At 41.5% G+C, this 20,622-nt stretch overlaps 1 protein-coding gene across 1 annotated transcript; it reads left to right on the forward strand.

The window, feature by feature from the left end:
- Nucleotides 1-10,668: 10,668 nt before the first annotated feature.
- LOC141363685 (ras-associating and dilute domain-containing protein-like) lies at nt 10,669-17,500 on the forward strand. Its single transcript, XM_073866604.1, has 5 exons — nt 10,669-10,688; nt 15,149-15,479; nt 15,593-15,675; nt 15,986-16,125; nt 16,340-17,500. Exons 2-5 carry the CDS (start codon nt 15,317-15,319, stop codon nt 16,419-16,421), a joined length of 468 nt encoding a protein of 155 aa, XP_073722705.1. The 5' UTR covers nt 10,669-10,688; nt 15,149-15,316; the 3' UTR covers nt 16,422-17,500.
- Nucleotides 17,501-20,622: the final 3,122 nt, after the last annotated feature.

Genomic DNA, 20,622 nt, shown 5'->3' on the forward strand with positions numbered 1-20,622 from the left:
ACCGCCGGGCACCAGTTTTTCAGCGCGGAAGAAAACCGCTAGCTGCTGGCTTATTTGAAAAACGCTGAGCTTCCATGCGTAAAAGGCGTTAAAGCTTTGGTGTGCACGCCCCCTTAGCGCTGAGCTCTGAGAGTTGAAAAATATTCAACTTTGGGTGAAAAGCTCCACTCATCATTGGCAGTTCTCACACGGCTGTCCGATTACAGTGAAGGAGGCGCGGGGCATTACAACAGCAACCAACCGACTCACAGCTAAAGTATCACAGCTACCAAAGCGCTCAGCTAAAGAAACAGCTGGCATTCGGCGTTGTCCAGGCGTTTTCAGCCGTGTTTAAAAGTTTTGGTGTGCACAACCCCTTAGGGGGCATGGACACCAAAGTTTTACGCCCGCGGCCAGCACAGATTTTTAATTGATTTAATGGAAACTCTGCGTTTTAAAAATAAGCCGGCGCTCAGCGTTTTTCCGCGCTGAGCGTCAAGAGTTGAAAGAGATTCAACTTTGGGTGGAAAGCTCCGATCGTCAATGTCAGTTCTCACACAGCCGTCTAATCACAGTGGAGGAGGGGCGGGGACAAGTATCACAACAACCAACTGGCTCACAGCTCAAGTATCACAGCTAAAAAGTGCTCGGCGTTTAAAAGTTTAGGTTTACACAACCCCTTAGCCAAGATTTTAGTTCAATGCTGGTGACTCTCTTTCTTCTAAACTTTCTTTCTCTGTTCTCTATTGGAAACAGTAAATTGTGCATGTATTATTTAAATTTTGATGCATTTATACCAAAACAATTTCAATTGTAACCATAAGTCAGTACTGTTATTAAACATTTTCATTTATAAATCTCTTGTTTAGTTTGATTTAATGTTAATACCTAATGTTACCTATTGCAATACAATATATTTATATTCTAGCAATGCACTTGTCACACGGTGACGATTACATGGGGCGGAACCAAAACTCTAGAAGATTGGTTCCGCCCGGGGTTGAGTTCCACCCGGCGGGATAAGCAGAAATACAGGAACTTCCGGGAAAACGCCGCGAGCAAAATCAAGCCGATTGAACACAGGTGTGGCAAATAAACGCAGCGATCAAGGATTGGAGAACTTAAGGAAGCGAAGGAGTATAAAGAGGACACGAAAACCAGCCAGTAGGGGCTGTTGTTGTTTGGTTGCAGTCGGTACGTGAGTTCCGGTGGTGAAGTGGATATTGTGCTGCTGTGGCGTGGAAACGGAGGACTATACGAGACGCTGGTTGGAAACGGAGGAAGAGGATAATAGCGTGGCTGAGTATATTGGAAGTCTTTGATATTGTGAGAGTATTGACATGCATATCTTCAGTGTGATAGTCGGATGAGTACGACTGGATTACGTGCAGTGTAAAGGAAACCAGCTAGTGTGGATATCGCGGAGATAAAGAGAGGAAGTGTGATAACTTACCGTGAGAACAAGGAATATACAGCTGGATGTGCCCTATCACGGAGCAGAGTGGTGGGTGAGCCGGCAGCGTAGCATTGCCAGGAAGGAAGATCTTTGCGACAGCTACATTTAACCACCAGCTTTCCCCTACTACAACGCCCCGCAGGTTCTCAGCCGGCTCCGGGAAGATCATGGCCTGACCTTACTTTGTGTCACTTGAAGTGTGTCGTGGGTGAGTCTTGACTTTGCTGAGTGTGTGTGTACACTTGATGTCTTGCAGTGCAGTGCTGTGTATCTGTTGTCAGGAGCCATTATAGAGAGTCGGTCGTGAGAGAAGACGCCGTGCGGTGGGTGAAGTGCTTTTAAAATTATATGCTGTGCAACGATACAGTGTGGAGCCGGTGGTGGATTGCACAGAAGACCCAGACCTTTGCGTGAGTAGAATTTCAGAGTGCTAGTGCATATGTGAGGAACAAGTACACTGTTGTGGAAGCCTAGTGTGTAGTAACTTGCCTGTCACAGAGCCTCTTCAAAGGTGCGCCCCTGTCCAGATCTCTGGAGCTACACGTACGGAGAGGAGAGGGCAGCGTTCGGCTCGACGGTGACAGTACTGAATCCCCCGGTCGTAACAGAGGCCTTGGAGGCAAAGACCACGAGTAAACATCTTACCACGGGAGGTCTGTGAGTAAACCCACCTACTGTGTACACGTTAGGCCACCAAAAGCCACATATAGCCACGAGCCTTCTAAAGAAGGAGACCACGAGTCAGTTACCTGAGAAATACCTACCGTATCCACTGCTACCAGCCACCTGTAAGAGAGAAAAGCCACAGTGAGTTGTGAAAGTGTTGATTCTGTGTTTCAGCTACGAGCCTTCTAAAGAAGGAGACCACAAGTCAGTTACCTGAGAAATACCTACCGTATCCACTGCTACCAGCCACCTGTAAGAGAGAAAAGTAACAGTGAGTTGTGAAAGTGTTGATTCTGTGTTTCAGCTACGAGCCTTCTAAAGAAGGAGACCACAAGTCAGTTACCTGAGAAATACCTACCGTATCCACTGCTACCAGCCACCTGTAAGAGAGAAAAGTCACAGTGAGTTGTGAAAGTGTTGATTCTGTGTTTCAGCTACGAGCCTTCTAAAGAAGGAGACCACGAGTCAGTTACCTGAGAAATACCTACCGTATCCACTGCTTCCAGCCACCTGTAAGAGAGAAAAGCCACAGTGAGTTGTGAAAGTGTTGATTCTGTGTTTCAGCTACGAGTCTTCTAAAGAAGGAGACCACAAGTCAGTTACCTGAGAAATACCTACCGTATCCACTGCTACCAGCCACCTGTAAGAGAGAAAAGTCACAGTGAGTTGTGAAAGTGTTGATTCTGTGTTTCAGCTACGAGCCTTCTAAAGAAGGAGACCACAAGTCAGTTACCTGAGAAATACCTACCGTATCCACTGCTACCAGCCACCTGTAAGAGAGAAAAGTCACAGTGAGTTGTGAAAGTGTTGATTCTGTGTTTCAGCTACGAGTCTTCTAAAGAAGGAGACCACAAGTCAGTTACCTGAGAAATACCTACCGTATCCACTGCTACCAGCCACCTGTAAGAGAGAAAAGCCACAGTGAGTTGTGAAAGTGTTGATTCTGTGTTCCAGCTACGAGTCTTCTAAAGAAGGAGACCACAAGTCAGTTACCTGAGAAATACCTACCGTATCCACTGCTACCAGCCACCTGTAAGAGAGAAAAGTCAAAGTGAGTTGTGAAAGTGTTGATTCTGTGTTTCAGCTACGAGCCTTCTAAAGAAGGAGACCACAAGTCAGTTACCTGAGAAATACCTACCGTATCCACTGCTACCAGCCACCTGTAAGAGAGAAAAGTCACAGTGAGTTGTGAAAGTGTTGATTCTGTGTTCCAGCTACGAGTCTTCTAAAGAAGGAGACCACAAGTCAGTTACCTGAGAAATACCTACCGTATCCACTGCTACCAGCCACCTGTAAGAGAGAAAAGTCACAGTGAGTTGTGAAAGTGTTGATTCTGTGTTTCAGCTACGAGCCTTCTAAAGAAGGAGACCACAAGTCAGTTACCTGAGAAATACCTACCGTATCCACTGCTACCAGCCACCTGTAAGAGAGAAAAGTCACAGTGAGTTGTGAAAGTGTTGATTCTGTGTTTCAGCTACGAGCCTTCTAAAGAAGGAGACCACAAGTCAGTTACCTGAGAAATACCTACCGTATCCACCGCTACCAGCCATCTGTAAGAGAGGAAAAGTCGTAGTTAACAGTGCACGTGTGATCTTGTGTTACAGTACGTACCCGGTGAACAAGGAGACGACGAGTCAGTTATCTGAGAAATACCTACTGCACATGGATTAAAGTTCTCCGTCGTAGCGACGGATTTCCGTCGATTGCAGCGAGTCTACGACGGATTTCCGTCAGTTGCAAAATTATTAAATTAACTTTTCATAAAGACGCCGTGTATTCACCTTGTTAAGTGGAATGTGATCAAAGCCTGGAGTGGAACGAAATCACGTTCCTCTCTCCACAGTCCACTGTAAGCGTTCTGTAATCACTACGCACAAGATCCACTCCGGGTTTTCTGGCTGTATCTCACGTTAAGCTGAGGTAAAACTTAATTTCTGCTAGCATGGACATACTTGTAATGCAGGAAGGATCCGATGTTTTGGACATCGATAAAGGTGTATAAGACCAATGGAGATTAACTTGGCTTAGCGAAATGAGGAAGATTGGCAAGCCTTTCAGTTCGTGGGCTAAGAAAATCAAACAGCCAGGTAATTTACGTGTCTTTGCACAGTAAGCCTAGGGTCCTGTATTTTGGGGGTAATTGATTTGTCTCGTACGTGATCATTTTTGACTGCTACGTTAATCTAACCAGTGGCTAATACAACGAGTTTGTTAAACTCATGGGTAAACATCACGTGGCGCCACAAGAACCAAGAGGCAGTCAGATGACATCAAAATCCCGTAAGAGTGAACCGAAAACTCATTAGACGAGACTGCTTCCGAAATGCTCTCGCAGTACTTTGATGTCACCCACCTGTCAGTTCTTGCAGTTGCATGTGCGCGTGGTCAGGAAATCTTGATGTTTGTACATGTATCCGCATTCAAAAACAAGTGATTTTAAATTGAAACAATAACAACAGTCTTTATGTGCGCGCTGTTTCTGTGTGAGGGGAATAAGCCAGTCGCGCATTCGCTTCTCTTTGAGCTTGTGAGTATTTTTGCCGCTTTATTGGCCTTAAATACACATAAGGTTATGCGTCAAAAATCCCGTCTTTGCAAGTATCCTCAAACACGACCATTTAGGGCTTAGGAGAAAGTAAACAGCAGAAAAAAGGGTAAGTTACATTTTTTACCTTTACTAAAATATTGTTTATTATCCTTATTTCATCACTGACTGTTTATCCTTAGTGAGCTTGAATTTTGTTCTTGTGTAATATACACAAGTTGCGCACAATGCATTGTTTTAAGTGCATAACATTGCGCATAAAAAGCACCTCAGCCCTGCCTCTATTGTAAAATAATAATTTGTTGATAAAGGGTACAGTCATTTAATGTACAACTGTCACTATGATTACAGGCATCCTGTGTGAATTGTACACGAGTTTTATTTGAGTTGCTCGTTCAGGGTTTATATTCATACATACTGTATTAGAGCTGTGACTGTAAGCTGTTGTGTGAGCAGTACAGACCCTGGATTTTTCGTTTATGTGCACTGAATAATATGATATAAACATTTCTGTACCACTTTTAAAAAAAGTTGTATTTGTTCACATTACTAAATGCATTATATAACATGAACAAACTATGAAAAATATAGAGTATATAAGCATTTATTAATTCATGTTTATGTCCTTAAAGTAATTGATGTTAGTTCATGGTGCATTAACTAATGTTAACAGTTCCAACCTTGATTTAAAAAAATGTATAAGTAAATGCCAAAATTAATAAGATTTACAATTAATAAATAATTAAGATTCATTAAAGGTGGTGATATTAGTATTTCTTTTTATATAGTGAGTTATTTAGCTGTTTCACCTTAATCTGAAATGCCCTGCAAACTACATCTTACAGAATCAATTTTTTTAGTTTGTCACAAGTAGATTAACATCTTTCAATCGGGTTTTAAAGCACTACATAGCACTGAGACAGCACTGGTAAAAGTTCTTAATGATATTTTAATGGCGACAGACCTGGGTGATTCTGTGATTTTGATTCTGCTGGATTTATCCTCTGCCTTTGATACTGTGGACCATGAAACTCTTATCTACCGGTTAGAACACTATGTGGGGTTAGGAGGCAAAGTCCTCAGCTGGTTTAAATCCTTCATTACCAATCGTAGCTTTTCGGTGAAAATAGGAAATTTTAATTCTTCTCCTGGGCATTTAACTTGTGGGGTCCCTCAGGGCTCGATTTTATCTCCTATGCTATTCTCCTTATAATTAAATCCTCTTGGCTCTATCCTTAGGAAATATGATGTAGACTTTCACTGTTATGCAGATGATCTGCAAATTTACCTGCCTGTAACTAAGAAAAACACATGTACTTTAAACACCCTGAATTCTTGTCTAAATGAGGTAAAGTCCTGGCTATCTACAAACTTCCTCTTCTTGAATTCTGATAAAACTGAAATCATTGTCTTTGGCCCATCTAATGCTAAAACACACAACTTTTCTGATCTTCAGCCTTTTTATCCCACCACAGTTCCCCATGTAAAGAATCTTGGGGTTATATTTGACACAAATCTATTCTTCGATAAACAGATCAGCTCTGTTGTTAGTTCTAGTTTTTTCCATCTCCGCTCACTTTCTAAAATTAAACCATTCTTGTCTGAGCATTCCTTGGAGACTGCTATCCATGCCTTCGTGACATCGCGGCTGGATTATTGTAACTCTCTCTATTATGGCATTGCAAAGTCCCAAATTTCCCGACTTCAACTAGTACAAAACGCAGCGGCTAAATTTCTGAAAGGTTACAAGAAATATGATCATGTTATCATTGCACTGGCTATCTATTGAGTTTCGCATTGAGTTCAAAATTTTACTACTGGTGTATAAATCTCTGAATAATCACGCCCCCTCATATTTATCTACTCTATTCTCTCGTTACAGCTCTAATAGGAGCCTTCGTTCTAATGATCAGTTCCTCCTGCAGGTTCCAAAATCTCGCTTAAAGACAAGAGGTAACCGTGCCATAGCTGTAGCCGGTCCTACCCTTTGGAATAAGTTACCCCTGGTAATAAAAACGGCTTCTACCATATCAGAATTCAAAAAGAGGCTGAAAACTTTTCTTTTTAATTGTGCTTTTACTTGACACCGAAGGGTTTATTTTGATTTTATTTTTATGTTTTTATTATTGTATTATGTAACTAGCCATGGCAATCCTGCCTGTTAATTTGTGTTGTCGCGTGTTTTAAGTTCTATGCCTTACTATTATGTTTTTACTGCATGCCTGACTATGTACAGCACTTTGGTAGGTTCCAACCTTTTTTAAAGCGCTTAACAAATAAAATGAACTTGAACTTGAAATGAACTTGAACATGACGGGATAACGTTTTTAACCCTTAGTGCAGAAGTCACAAGTGTTTTGTTTTAGACATATATTAAAGGTAATGGTTCAATTAAAGGAAAGTAAAGCTGTAAATTAACAAACTATTAATAAACCTATCATATGTTGTAATTAAGTGTTAATTCACAAAAAAACATACTCGCACTGCTGCTGTATTTCATAGTGACAGTTGTCAAACCTATAAATGCCACAGTAGACTTCAATATGGCATTAATGGCAAAAAACATCTCCCCTTAGAATGCTATTGGTCTCGCCTGTTTACAAGGAATATGACTTGGCCTGAAAAAAATTTCACTCAGAAGAATTTTTTTCACTTTAATCCATGACTGCAGTCTTTCCCCTCTTAAACTCTGCCTCCGGGAGAAGCGGAGGGTGCCACGGGTTCAAGAAGGACAGTCCAGAGTCCCGTCCCCTCTGCCTGGAAGCCAGAAGAAACCTTGTTTTTAAATCCCCCTTCCCTGAATACTATTTTAAATAATTTAATAAAGTCTATTTTAATTTTACTTGTACCTTGTGTGTCTGGTCATTGGGGTGGCTTTGGGAACATCCTCGAGGTGGAAACTAGGAAGGGGCGTGACTCAATAGCATCTGGGTCCGCTCCGACCTGTGACACACTCCCACATATTTTGCTATCATAACTGCGCTTATTTCCGCCGTTGGTTGTTACTGACAGTTTTACATTATCTTGCTGTTAATGTTTCTTCAGTCATTTTGTCATTTCTACAGCTTGAATAACTGTAGTGAATCCACCCTTACGGAGTAAAATGTAAAAACTCTTTGCCTTCTTTTGGAGACTTCGACATCCTGGGTACTACCAAGAATTTTGTGACCTTATTTAGCAAAAATTATCTGGTTCAGTCACCATCAGATTGTTTCTGGATCCCTTTGTAAATTTGTCCCTATAATTTGAGGATAAGGAACAAACTATATGCAATAATATCATTAAGTGTGAGAAACAGGCCATCATAACTATAATTTACACTGCCGCTCAAAGGTTCACGTTCAGATTTTTTTACGTGTCTCAATATTGTAAACTGTCATTTATTCCTGTGGTTAATGTTTCAGCATCATCAGTCTTCAGTGTCACATGATCCTTCAAAGATCATTTTATATGCTGATTTGCTGCTCGATAAACTTTTTCGATTATTAACACTGTTGAAACAGTTGTGTTAATAAATATTTTAGTGTTATTTAAGTTGTTTTATGTCATGATTCATTATTAATAGACACTAACTTTGAATAGTAACTTGCACCACTGTTTGTCAGAGGGAGAGATTTCTGTTTCAAATAACGCTGTTCAATGTAAATGTTTATTTATCTAAAAATCCCCACTAAACTATGAAGCAACACAGCTGTTTTTCCGCAGAAGTAAATCGGCATATTTGAAGGATCACGTGACAGTGGAGATTACACCCTGAACGGGCTTGCCCTCAGCACATTCCTCACCGCATACTTTTACATTACGTATTTTGCTTACATGCAGGGATGCGCAAACTGGTCACTCATGACATCAATGTACCGCAAGAGCAAATCGAAAGTATACAGAGCAGTATATTCTCGAACCGTTCTCGCGGAGTTCTGATGTCATACGGCACATGCAGTCGACACTTATATTTTTGCAGTGTATGCATCAATCTAGCCACTTATCGATAAAGCGGTTAGGATTAATGTTAGCTAATATTACGGGTTTTTTTTACAAACCCAAGACTTTCAACATAAATATAAAGTTTTAATTTAAAAAAAACGCTTTTTTTACCAAACAGACGAATTTCATGTGCTTTTTGGAGGGGCGTGGAAAGTCCTGGAATTTAATAGGGGCGTTTCTTGTAGTCGTCCAGGACGCAGACAGACCCTCACCCTGGCTTCTTCATCCACATACCTTAAATCAGTTGACCCTCGTGTTGGAGGACTGAATGGTGCTTCAGGTTACGCGTCGTTTTATTTGGGCAAACTGTCGACCACGCGGTTTACACTACCAAAGCATTTTTATTTGCACCTCTAAAAGTTGAGGAGGATTAAGGCGCCTTACTCGATCACTATCAGATGTGATAAACCGAGATCTTCATACATCTTGTTCACGGTTTTACATTACAGATTTTACATTTTTACGTTTCAGATCTGTTCTAAGTGTTTGTGTAGTTTAGAAAATGACAGAGGCAGAATTGTACTCTGTATATAAAGGGGTGTTCGTCCCAACTCACTTGCACCCTCCTGAATGTCTAAAATACTACGAGGACTTTACTTTCCGCCCGGATGACATCCTTATCGTTACCCAAGGCCGCCTTAATGCACGGGTCTACCTGGGCTGAAGCCCAGGGGCCTCCCAAGTTCAAGGGCTTCCCAAGTTTGCGTTCATGATGAGCTGAAAAGGTCATATTGTTTTGTAACTTGTCAGGTTTTCTGTCAATCACTCTAATTGCACGTTTCATGGCTGCTGATTGGTCCGTTGTAACTTAACGTGAAATAAAATGTTAGACGTAACATATTTTTTATTCCGCGTAATGTAATTAAGTGCGCGTTGTCAACTTGACATTCCTGCACGTTAGACTGAGTGTGACAGATAAACGGGAAATAATCCACCAACAAATGAAAGAGTAATTTCTGAAATTTCATAATAAGCACAAGCACTAGTGAGGTGCAGGTCTCTCTCTCTTTCGTGCGCGCGCTCGCTCGTTCGCTCTCTGTGCTCGTTCAGCTGTCTGAGTCTCTAGCATGCAGAAGTCTCTCCAAACGTGCGCAAGAAACTGTGCCGCTAAATTAAGAAAGGAGTTCTCGCACATAATGCTGTTAGTTGTTATAAAGTTTAAGTTTACTCGCGTTTATATCAGTGACGCGTGCGCAGCTGGAGCGATGTAGTTTGACGCGACATTAGCTCACATTACACACATCTGTTGATTTCAGAAAGACGAGAAAGAGACGCACGCAACGGTAAAGGTGCAAGTCTTAGAAAGTAAAGAGCGACAAGACCATCTCAAATGATCATCTCCTGATAGCACCATTCATATTTATAATCTCATTATCTAAAGATCTTATATACAGGTATGTTCCCTGTCTGTCTTGTGCATATTCATACTTGCTCGTTCTACATGCTTATTTATGCATAAATACTAAATACAATGCATACTATATCTTCAATAGCCTACAAATAAATAAATGATTAAAAAACAAGATTCTGTCTATAAAGACTTATCTTTTGTTATCATTAATGCATTTAACAAGATTCTGTCTATAAAGACTTATCTTTTGTTATCATTAATGCATTTTCACTTTAAAACTAACTTTAACTTATAATATTTTTAAAACTGTGGTGAGCATTTAGTTAGTGAGTGCAATTTTCTGCAAATTTGTATATTCCAAAAACTATATAAATATAAAGCTTATAAACATATATACTTTCACACATTTTGGTTTTATTATCACCACAAGTTGCTGTGTGTGGTTGTTAAATAAAGTGTCTTGTGTTTATGCTCAAGTGGGCTCAGTGATATGTTAACAATATTATGGTGTTTTCTGGCTCAAAGAGGGAAAACTCACTGTTGTATGTCTCGAAAGAAACTAATGCATTTTGATATGTAGATTACATAGATATTACACTTACAAAAAATAGACCATAAATCAAGGGGAAGGGGGGCCTACAAAACCTCTTAGCCCCGGGGCCTCACATTAAGTTAAGGCGGCCCTGTCGTTACCTATCCTAAATCAGGTAAGTTTCTACATCTAAACATGTTTATATAAAATACGCTATATAAATAAAACACATTTTTAACATCTATGGTGAGCCTGCCCCAGCCAACATTTCAATATGGGTTTGCCCCACCTGGAGGTTTCTTCGTTAATAAACCATTGCCTCTTTGTTTCTACATTTAAAAGACAAAGCTGGCAATTATATTATGGCTATACTTTTCTATTCTTTTAATAATTTATTTTATTTTATTTATAAATCACTCTGGGTTATCTGATGTATCTATTTGGCTTGTGTTTTGTTTTCGTGCACTTGAGGCATTTTGCACATTTGTTCTGCACTTTGTTACTTCTGACCTTATTTTATTAAAAAAATGTATCTATTATAAACGTACATTCTGATCTAATTTAAGTCTGTACATTTTGGATAGCTTTTCGTTGTATCGATGTTGCGCTATTGCGTGCTGGCCATGCTTGCGCATGTAATTTAGCCGAACGGGCTAGGTGCTCTGCGTCTCATATTTAGGAGTTCATCAAACTAAACATTAAAAAACGGATGTTTTTCGACGGGTATACGTTTTTAAAATGTATTTATCATACATTTTGGTTATCTTGTCAAAAGTTAAACTACATAACAGGTAAGCCGTTTTTTAAAATTTCGGTGATGAAACGGAAACTATCTGCACCGAACCTATATTTCTGCCTGACACGAATGTCTTTCTTGTGATTTAATATTGGTTGGTGTTCACTTTTAAATGATAGCAAATAGATTCCTGAAATAAATAATATCATCCGGTCTTTCTGTATCTAAAGTGAATACAGAGATTATCAAAGTCAGAGCAAGCAAGCAGGTATTTCTGTGCTAAATAATAACGCATAGTGTCTATAAAATCATTAATTTCAGTGTTTTTCATGTTATAAATTAACGTTTAATAAATTGTTTTAGGTTTAGTTATCAAAATTTATTTTTGTGTGATGTTCTGTAGATCGTGGCTTTAAAATGTTATGAGGAATAAATAAACAAATGTTGCCTTATATATTTTACCTTAAAAAAAATAAATATATAAATGTCACAGGTGATGTTTTGAACCAACGACGGGCGGAACCCGTCTTCCACATCCTTGGTTGAACCGACGACGGGCGGAACCCGTCTTCCACATTTCATTTCCGGGGTTTCCCCAAAGTCAAAATTAAGCCTGATTGCGCGCAGGTGGGGATAATTTACACAGCGGTTGCTAATAGGCTGACAAGGAGAAGAGTCAGTGTATAAAAACACCTTTGAAGACTTCAAACGGGGTGCTGGTGGTATACTTTGTGTACGCTGTGTTGCTGCTTTGCAGACGGACCACGCTGGTCGGATCGCTCTCCTGGGGAAGAGAGGAAGAGACAATCAGCTGACGAAGGAATATTGTGGAGTCTCAGTGAGAAAGAGTGGACACAGAGCCATCAAGAGCGCAGTGAACAGAGGTTATTGGCAACAAAGCGTGAGTAACCGCTGTGGTACTTATCTGTACATAACTTGTATGAAGAGTTGTCCTGGTGTGTGCTTTTTGTGTTTCTTGAGGTCCCTGGCCCCACTGGAGAGGAAAGCGTGGGTGAGCCGCGGGTTGACCGGAAGCACGGACGAAGCACCGTTCACCAGTAAGCCAGTGGCCCTGTGGGAAAAAAGGAAGTACAGGTGAGCCAGGGGAGTGATAACCAACACGCCGGGCCTGTGAATATCACACATCTCTCCCTCATTTGTGATCCAGTTGTTGCCCAACCATCCTCTCGAGGTCGTCGTAGTCAGGTGGCAAGGACGATCTAAAATTCACGTGAAATTGTATAAGAGTGCTGTGGGTGAATTTCACTGATTGATGGTGTTTACGCTTTACTTGCTGTGTGTATGCTGTGCTTGTAGCGTTCAAACTGCCGAGCCTCCGACGAGTCACGAGATGACGACATCCGTTGTGGCCTGAGTCCTACAGAGAGAGAGCAAACCAAGCCCGGTGCCCGGGGTGTGACAACGAGAGCTTCGTTTGTACACAGAACAGACAGTGGTAAAACACAGTGAGTAGTATCAAGTATGTACCGTGCGGATTGTGGGTCGTAACGGTGTGTATACTGACCTCTTCAACAGAAGCTTGTGGTGAACGGAGCCCCGACAAAAGTTCGCCCCAGCTCGTGACCCCGGTCGTGGAAGAAGGAGGGGGAGTTTGGGAAGCGTTCGGCTCCGGTCATCGGACCCACTAGTCCCTACGACGCCCTGACAGCCAAACTGGAGGGGCGAAGGAATACGGTACACTGACACTGTAGCGAAATCCACTGTATATAGCAACTACCTACCTGAACCAGTGAAGCTCTGTGTGGGAACGAGGATCCCCCGGCACTGTGAGTAACGCAACCTGTGAAATAAACCTGTTCTGTGCTTATAGCAACTACCTACCTGAAACCAGTGAAGCTTTGTGTGGGAACGAGGATCCCCCGGCACTGTGAGTAACGCAACCTGTGAAATAAATCTGTTCTGTGCTTATAGCAACTACCTACCTGTACCAGTGAAGCTTTGTGTGGGAACGAGGATCCCCCGGCACTGTGAGTAACGCAACCTGTGAAATAAACCTGTTCTGTGCTTATAGCAACTACCTACCTGAAACCAGTGAAGCTTTGTGCGGGAACGAGGATCCCCCGGCACTGTGAGTAACGCAACCTGTGAAATAAATCTGTTCTGTGCTTATAGTAACTACCTACCTGCACCAGTGAAGCTTTGTGTGGGAACGAGGATCCCCCGGCACTGTGAGTAACGCAACCTGTGAAGTAACCCTGTTCTGTGCTTATAGCAACTACCTACCTGCACCAGTGAAGCTTTGTGTGGGAACGAGGATCCCCCGGCACTGTGAGTAATGCAACCTGTGAAATAAACCTGTGCTGTGCTTATAGCAACTACCTACCTGAACCAGCGAAGCTCTGTGTGGGAACGAGGATCCCCCGGCACTGTGAGTAATGCAACCTGTGAAATAAACCTGTGCTGTGCTTATAGCAACTATCTACCTGAACCAGTGAAGCTCTGTGTGGGAACGAGGATCCCCCGGCACTGTGAGTAACGCAACCTGTGGGATAAACCTGTGCTGTGCTTATGGCAACTACCTACCTGCATCAGTGAAGCTCTGTGTGGGAACGAGGATCCCCCAGTACTGTGAGTAGCAAAGGAGTACTTACCCTGGTCTGACTGTGTTTGATTCTGCCTCCAGGAGAAACGGAGCGCGCCACGGATTGCTGGGCCAGAGCCCTGGTCCCCAGTCTTTTCCCCAAGTGGCCCTGGAGGCAAAGAAGAGCCATATTAGTTTTAAATTTCCCTTTTTCCCTTCCCCCTTTTCCCTTTTTAAATATTTAATAAAGTTTGTTTTAATTATAGTATACTCCTCTGTCTGGTCATTGGGGTGGTCTTGGGAAACCCCTCGAGGTGGAAGGGTTAAGAGGGGTGTGACCTTTTAGTCTATTTGGGTCCGCCCCGGGGTGTGACATAAATGCATCGTCAGTTTTGTCTTCGTTCATCACTTGAAAGACAGTTTTGGTCACTTTAACCGAAAGTTGTTTATGTGTGCTGCTTGTGAAAGAAAATAAAAGTTACCAATTTGTACCTTGTCTGGCCCCCTCCCAACCCATGCACACACATAGATATGATTCGACTATGGAAAGATTCGACAATTCTGATTCGAATATGTAAATCCTTAGTCGAGGACACCCCTAATGCGCATAGGTTCACATGACACGCCAAACTCATATTTTGATAGGACGAGCCACACACATGATGGGCTCAATATATGTTTTTATGAGCTTTGCATCATGCGCCCTTGAAAAAGACCAAAAACATATAGGCCTGATTTCACAGACAAGGCTTAGCTGAAACCAGTGGCCGGTTGCATAAACATGGCCGTGACGTTAAGACTGCGTCTTAAGAATGATTCTGACTAACTAGCAATTAGTTAGGGTTAATCAGTCTTATTATTTGGATTTAAATTAGACAAATCCACCTTTCTATGTAACACACTTAAAACAATTATGATCAGTCTTGAAGAAAAAAATTCATGGCTAACTTTCAAAACAGTCCTGTTCACATGGATCAACAAAAATGAGCATGTTGTATTACCCATACCAGGCCTGTAGTTGGCGATGTTTGAACACGTAATACGCATGAAGTCACCATTTTCACAAATGCACCTTTTTGTAGTTTATATGGAGATGATAATGGTTTAGTTTTAAAAAACATGCACTTTGAAAGCCCCAAAATGTATATGAACAGCCAAAAGATGCCATTTTATTACTTGGAGTCCTGTAAACGTTCCTTTCGATGTCTAAATTCACTACTTTAAGTGCACAACATTCGTGAAGTAATGTACTAGGGAGTAGTGAATGAGAGTAAAGGGGGCTATTTTGTACACAGCCAAAAACTTTATGGTAAATGACAGAATAATAATAAATTTGCCTATTTCTGTGTTTTTACAGTTCGTCTCTGCTGTACCAACAGAAGCCAAATTTACTAAACTGGAAGCTCATCCAACAGCTCATCTTGAACTTGGGCACACGGAGAAAGTTTTTCCTTGGGCTGAAACAAATGATTTGAGCTCTTGTGAAACTATTTTAACAAAGAAGCTTCAAAATCTCGAGTTACAGATGAAAGGGTTGCATCCCAGCAGTGTGGAGCGCTCGGCCCCATTTTTACTTACACCACCAAACCCACTGCAAAACCTTGAGCTGATGGATCCTGAAACAGACCAGCAGGAGACGATATCACACCATCAGACCTCCAAATACCTTACTGATATCAAACAAGAAGGTAGCAGGATATTGTCTTCATTGTTTTTAAATACATCTAATGTAAATAACCATTATGAGGTCAAGATGCTAAAATGGTGACACGTGTTTGGTGTGTATAATATGTTTTTGAAGGTGAGGGTGATGAGGAAGATGTGTTTGTGCTGGAGTTGCAGAGAGGATCATGTGGTTTGGGTCTGGCATTGGTAGATGGACAGGTCAGTGGATCAGTAGGCAATGTTTGCATCATCCCTCTATATGCAATATTTTTAAAATACACTTTCAGATGTTTTGTGTTATTGACTAATAGCAAAATAAATTGGAATCAATAAATACTTGGCCATTTTAGGATATTATGTCTAAAAGTTTGCATCCAAAAAACTGCTTATGGAAATCAAACACTAAAAGTGACAATATGTGGTAATGAATATGTAACAAATTCTTACTGTCTCGTTGTTTAGTATTGTATTTTTGGTGGGCATGTCATAATATTATATAAATATTATACAGTAATCTTTATTTAAACAGGAAACACCATTTAAAGTCAATGGAATATACATCAAATCCGTAATGCCGGAATCTCCTGCTGCTTTGTCCCAGCGGCTGAGACCAGGGGATCGTATTCTAGCAGTGAATGGACTCAGTCTGGTTGGGGTGGACTACCAAACGTGAGTAAAATGACTATAGATTGAGCCAGGTACAGTTTTGTACCTTAATTTCTGACAGTGTGTAATGCTCTACCAGGAAAGCACAAGTGATGCGTTAGGATTTGACAATTTGTTAATAAGTATTATTGTAACTCTTAGTCATTTATAAAGCATTTTTGTTATATTTTCTGTGTCAATAAAATCACTGTAATGTATTTTGTTTGTGTGTTTGCAGTGGCAGGGAGCTCATTCAGACATCAGGAGACAGACCCCGATTACTAGTTGCCAAATCTGACAGAAATACAAGAGAAGCATAACATTCCTCCCACAAAACAACTTTTCTACATTTTTTTACCAAATGCTTTTATGTATATGTCTTTTATTTTATTGTTATACGTGTGTCTGTGTGTGTGTGTGTGTGTGATTCATTAATTGAATTTTGAGATTAAATGTATCGATGTTTTTTTGAAATGATAAAACATTTGTTAATGTATGTCTTATACAAATGGCCTCATTGCCTTGACCAACTAAGTAAAACCTTTTTTTTTTAAATGCTGCATCCTTATTGCATAGACCAAAGTTTCTACAATAATTTGTTTTATTCTTTAAGTGTTAATTGTTTGTCAATGTGCATCCCAGAAAATAATTTTTTCACTTTTTGCCATTTGATTTGGCTGGATTGTCTGAGGTGGTGCGAAAGAGTGGAGGATGGGACTATTTGCATATTTATATACAGTGAGGACAATAAGTATTTGAACACCTGAGAAAATCAATGTTAATATTTGGTACAGTAGCCTTTGTTTGCAGTTACAGAGGTTTGCACACACTGCAGGAGGGATTTTGTCCCACAAAAGATGTTTAATTCTTAAGGTGAAGGAATGTAATAGATGTGCTGAGTGATGGGCACGTTAAGCCACGCCCACTTGTTTATGTATGGGGTTTCCACGCACACCCGGAAGTTAGCTGTAAACTAAGTAACCCTGCAATGAGTGTGTCTGTCTGCTTTCTCTTTAATATCGCAGCATATTACAGTCATATCCTAACTATCTTATAGATCCAATTAGAGTCCAGATGTCATTAGATGTCTCTCCCCATCAGGAAATGATGGAAATGACTAAATCTATACTCTAATATTAACTTTGTAGTGAGGTAATACTTCAAATCAACATTGAGTCAGATACAAAGATGAAGGGAAAAACAGCAAGCAGGAGACAAAGTAATGTAAATATAATAAAGGTGTTTTATTTAATAATATTTCTATTTTATTTATTAATATAATAATATTCATTAGAGGGCATCAACACATCATTAAGATCCACCAATTTAGAGTAATCATAACAGTAGACGCACTGTGTGCCGGATCGACCTACTCGCTATCTGCTTTCACCTCTGTATCATGTGGATTACCTACAGCTGTCTTCTTGGGAATGGCAGGTTTGATTACTGCCTTCACCTTGGTATCACGCTGATAAAAAACAGGCATCTTCTTAGGGATGGCAGGTTTGGGGTCTGCCTTCACCTTGGTATCAGGTGGATGAAAACGAGCCGTCTTCTTGGGAACCGCAGGTCTTCACTATGATACTACATGGAATAACAATAGGTTTTTGAACTGGATTGCCAACACCGGTGCCAGCCTTTGCCTTGGGAATGGTGCCAGTCTTTAATTTGGCATCGCTTGGATTATTGTCAGCCTTCTGATAAAATTAAGATAAAATACATATCATATATGTCTACAAATTTCTAATTACAGCAATAAGCACTATATTTAAATAAATAAAAAATTACATAAATTAATGTTTTTCACAAACTTGTTTTGATAACATACAAAACTGCCCACTTCACAACTCAGTGGCAGGACCTTGAAAAAGGAATTGTGACAGGCTGCAACATCTCCCCATCCTGTTTGTCATGGGAATGAACCTGCTCATAACAGCTGCAGGAAAGGAATCCAGAGGGCCACTAATGGAGTCTGGCACCAGCCAACCTCTAATAAGAGGCTTTATGGATGACCTTACTATAACAACTTTAACCCATGTGCAAGCAAGATGGATCCTGAAGGTTCTTGATGACGTGGCAACATGGGCCCGGATGAAGTTCAAGCCAAGGAAATCAAGAAGCATGGTGATCAGAAGTGGGAAAGTGACCAGCAAGTTCCAGTTGCGCGTACAGGGGCAGACGAATCCATCACTTGAGGAAAACCCAATTAAGTGTGTGGAAATGACACATCAGTGGCGCAAGCTGAAAGTGCATTGAAGCTGAAGGACATCATCGGGAACCCATGCGTAGGGAGACATGGACTCGGATCCAACCACTTCCAGCAGTGGGGAAAAGCAGACCCAAGGCAGAGGAGGGACATGATCCAAGCCGAGGTCCGACACCTGGAGGAAGAAGGGGCAGGCCTAGGGCTGTCGAGCTTGGAGCGCAAGGTGCCTTGACAAAGTGGGACCTGTCGAAGCGGAAGATCACGTGGCCTGAGATCTAGAGACTGGAGCCCTTTCACATTTCTTTCCTGCTCCGTTTAGTGTACGACACTCTTCCATCCCCAACAAACCTCCACAGATGGGGAATGAGGGAGGACCCATTGTGTAGGTTATGCAGAGGGAGGGGAACAATGGCGCACATACTGGCAGGATGCAAGACAGCTCTTAGCCAAGGAAGATACAGGTGGCCTCATGACAAGGTTCTTAGTGCACTGGCTGGCATCTTGGAGCGGGAGAGGCAGAAAAAGCACCAGCCCAGTACAAGGCCAGCGAGATCCATTCAGTTCATCAGGGAAGGGGAGAAACCACCATACCCCAAGATGAGTAAAAAGAGCCTCTTGCAAGCAGCACAATCCTGGGAGATGAGGGTGGACCTGGGAAGGAGACTAGTCTTCCCCCAGGTTGTGCAAACACCGCTGAGGCCAGACATGGTCTTATGTTCTGAAGAGGCAAGGAAGATAATTATGATTGAACTGATGGTCCCATGGGAAGACGGGTGCGAGGAGGCCTATGAGCCAAAGGTCGGCAGACCTGGCTATTCCCGGTCGACGTCGGGTGTAGGGGTTTGCCGGCACGGTCTGTGTGGAAGACGCTCACAGCTCTGGGTATAGCAGGAAGGGAGAGGAAGGCAGCTGTCCGTTGGTTGGGTGAGGCAGCAGAAAGAGCATTGTGCTGGCTCTGGAGTAGGAGGGAGGAGTTGAGCTGGGGGCCAGGAGGAGATGGGCAGTGACTGGCCACCACTGCAGACCCGCCAATTGGAGGGTGTTGTGGTTCAGGGTCGAAACACCCCGTGAAAGTTGGACTCCACCTGATGACATCTTCTCCTGGCTGAAAGCTACAGTCATGCACTACAGTCAGTGACTGAGTTAAATAGCATCAGTATAGATGCAAGGTTCGCAAGGCCCGCCTAAGCTTGGAAACCCTACCGCCTTAACTAGGTTGTCCATAAAAAATAATAAATTCGTAGCACAAAAGGCCGTCAAGTGCATCTCAGAGAATAGCGCGTACACGCAAGCGGGGACGCGTGCCACACGGCCGAAATGAGAAAGATGTGGTCCGGACCGTCATTGTCTGGAGGATAACTAGCCAGTTGATAAAACATCTCGGAGAATAGCGCGGACGCGCTTCACACCGCGAGCGTGAACGCGTGCCACGCGGCCGAAATGAGATAAAGACGTGGTCCTGTTATTGTATTAGTCTATAGTTCTTGCAAATTTAAAGCAAGTTAGCTGGTGATTTTGTTGTTTCAGCAACCTGCTAGCTGGGTTTCACGTGCCTGTTGATTAGATATAATTGTTGAGCGCTCTTGCTCACTTTATTTATGCGCAAATATTTACATGCTACAGTAGTTACACTCCTTTAAGATAATGTTATTAATAGTAGGAAATAATCAGTTTTTACCATTTTTGCGCTATCTATCATTGTTCGCCTGACGTTCTACAACATCTGCTTTAGTTTGTGTTGATTAACCCTTTAGTTTCACTTCATTACGCAGCTATTCCTATTAGAGGTATCTGTTTAAAACATTTAATTCATTAGTAATCTAGTATGTGTTCATTTTCTGTCATAGTTTCTTCGAAATTGAGTTTTATTTGAGTGTTTTAAATAAAAATATTTTAATTCTCATCATGACGCATACGCCCCGCCTATTTGATTGTCACGCCCTCTGGCCCGCCCACTTGCCCAACCCTACCACCTTAACTAACAAATTTTATGCAGGAAACCCTGAGATGTATCCAATAGTACAATAATAATGCAAAGATTACACGTTTATTTTGAAACTTGGTTGATGGTGACCTGCAAATACAGAAAGAAACATGAAAAATATTAGTTTATTTCTCACCTGACACTCTGCACATAACTTTCAAGCTTTGAGAATCTACAATCAGTTAACTCTTTTAACATATGTTCTGAGTACACATAAATCTTTATGTAAAGAGCACAATGTTGAGTTTGTTACCTGTTTCTTCTCTTTCTTGGTACATCCTGCTGGTAAAGCCAATCGCCCCGGGCACCTTATCTGTATTAATATTATAAT

The sequence above is a fragment of the Misgurnus anguillicaudatus genome, chromosome 4, assembly GCF_027580225.2.
Source record: "Misgurnus anguillicaudatus chromosome 4, ASM2758022v2, whole genome shotgun sequence".
In the NCBI taxonomy this organism is placed as follows: Eukaryota; Metazoa; Chordata; class Actinopteri; order Cypriniformes; family Cobitidae; genus Misgurnus; species Misgurnus anguillicaudatus.

Bases quoted from the DNA above. Each gene is read 5' to 3' on its own strand.
- LOC141363685 (XM_073866604.1), top strand. From the start codon at position 15,317: ATGAAAGGGTTGCATCCCAGCAGTGTGGAGCGCTCGGCCCCATTTTTA. The intron at 15,480-15,592 runs GTAGCAGGATAT...ATGTTTTTGAAG, and splicing joins TACTGATATCAAACAAGAAG to GTGAGGGTGATGAGGAAGAT. The intron at 16,126-16,339 runs GTGAGTAAAATG...GTGTGTTTGCAG, and splicing joins GTTGGGGTGGACTACCAAAC to TGGCAGGGAGCTCATTCAGA.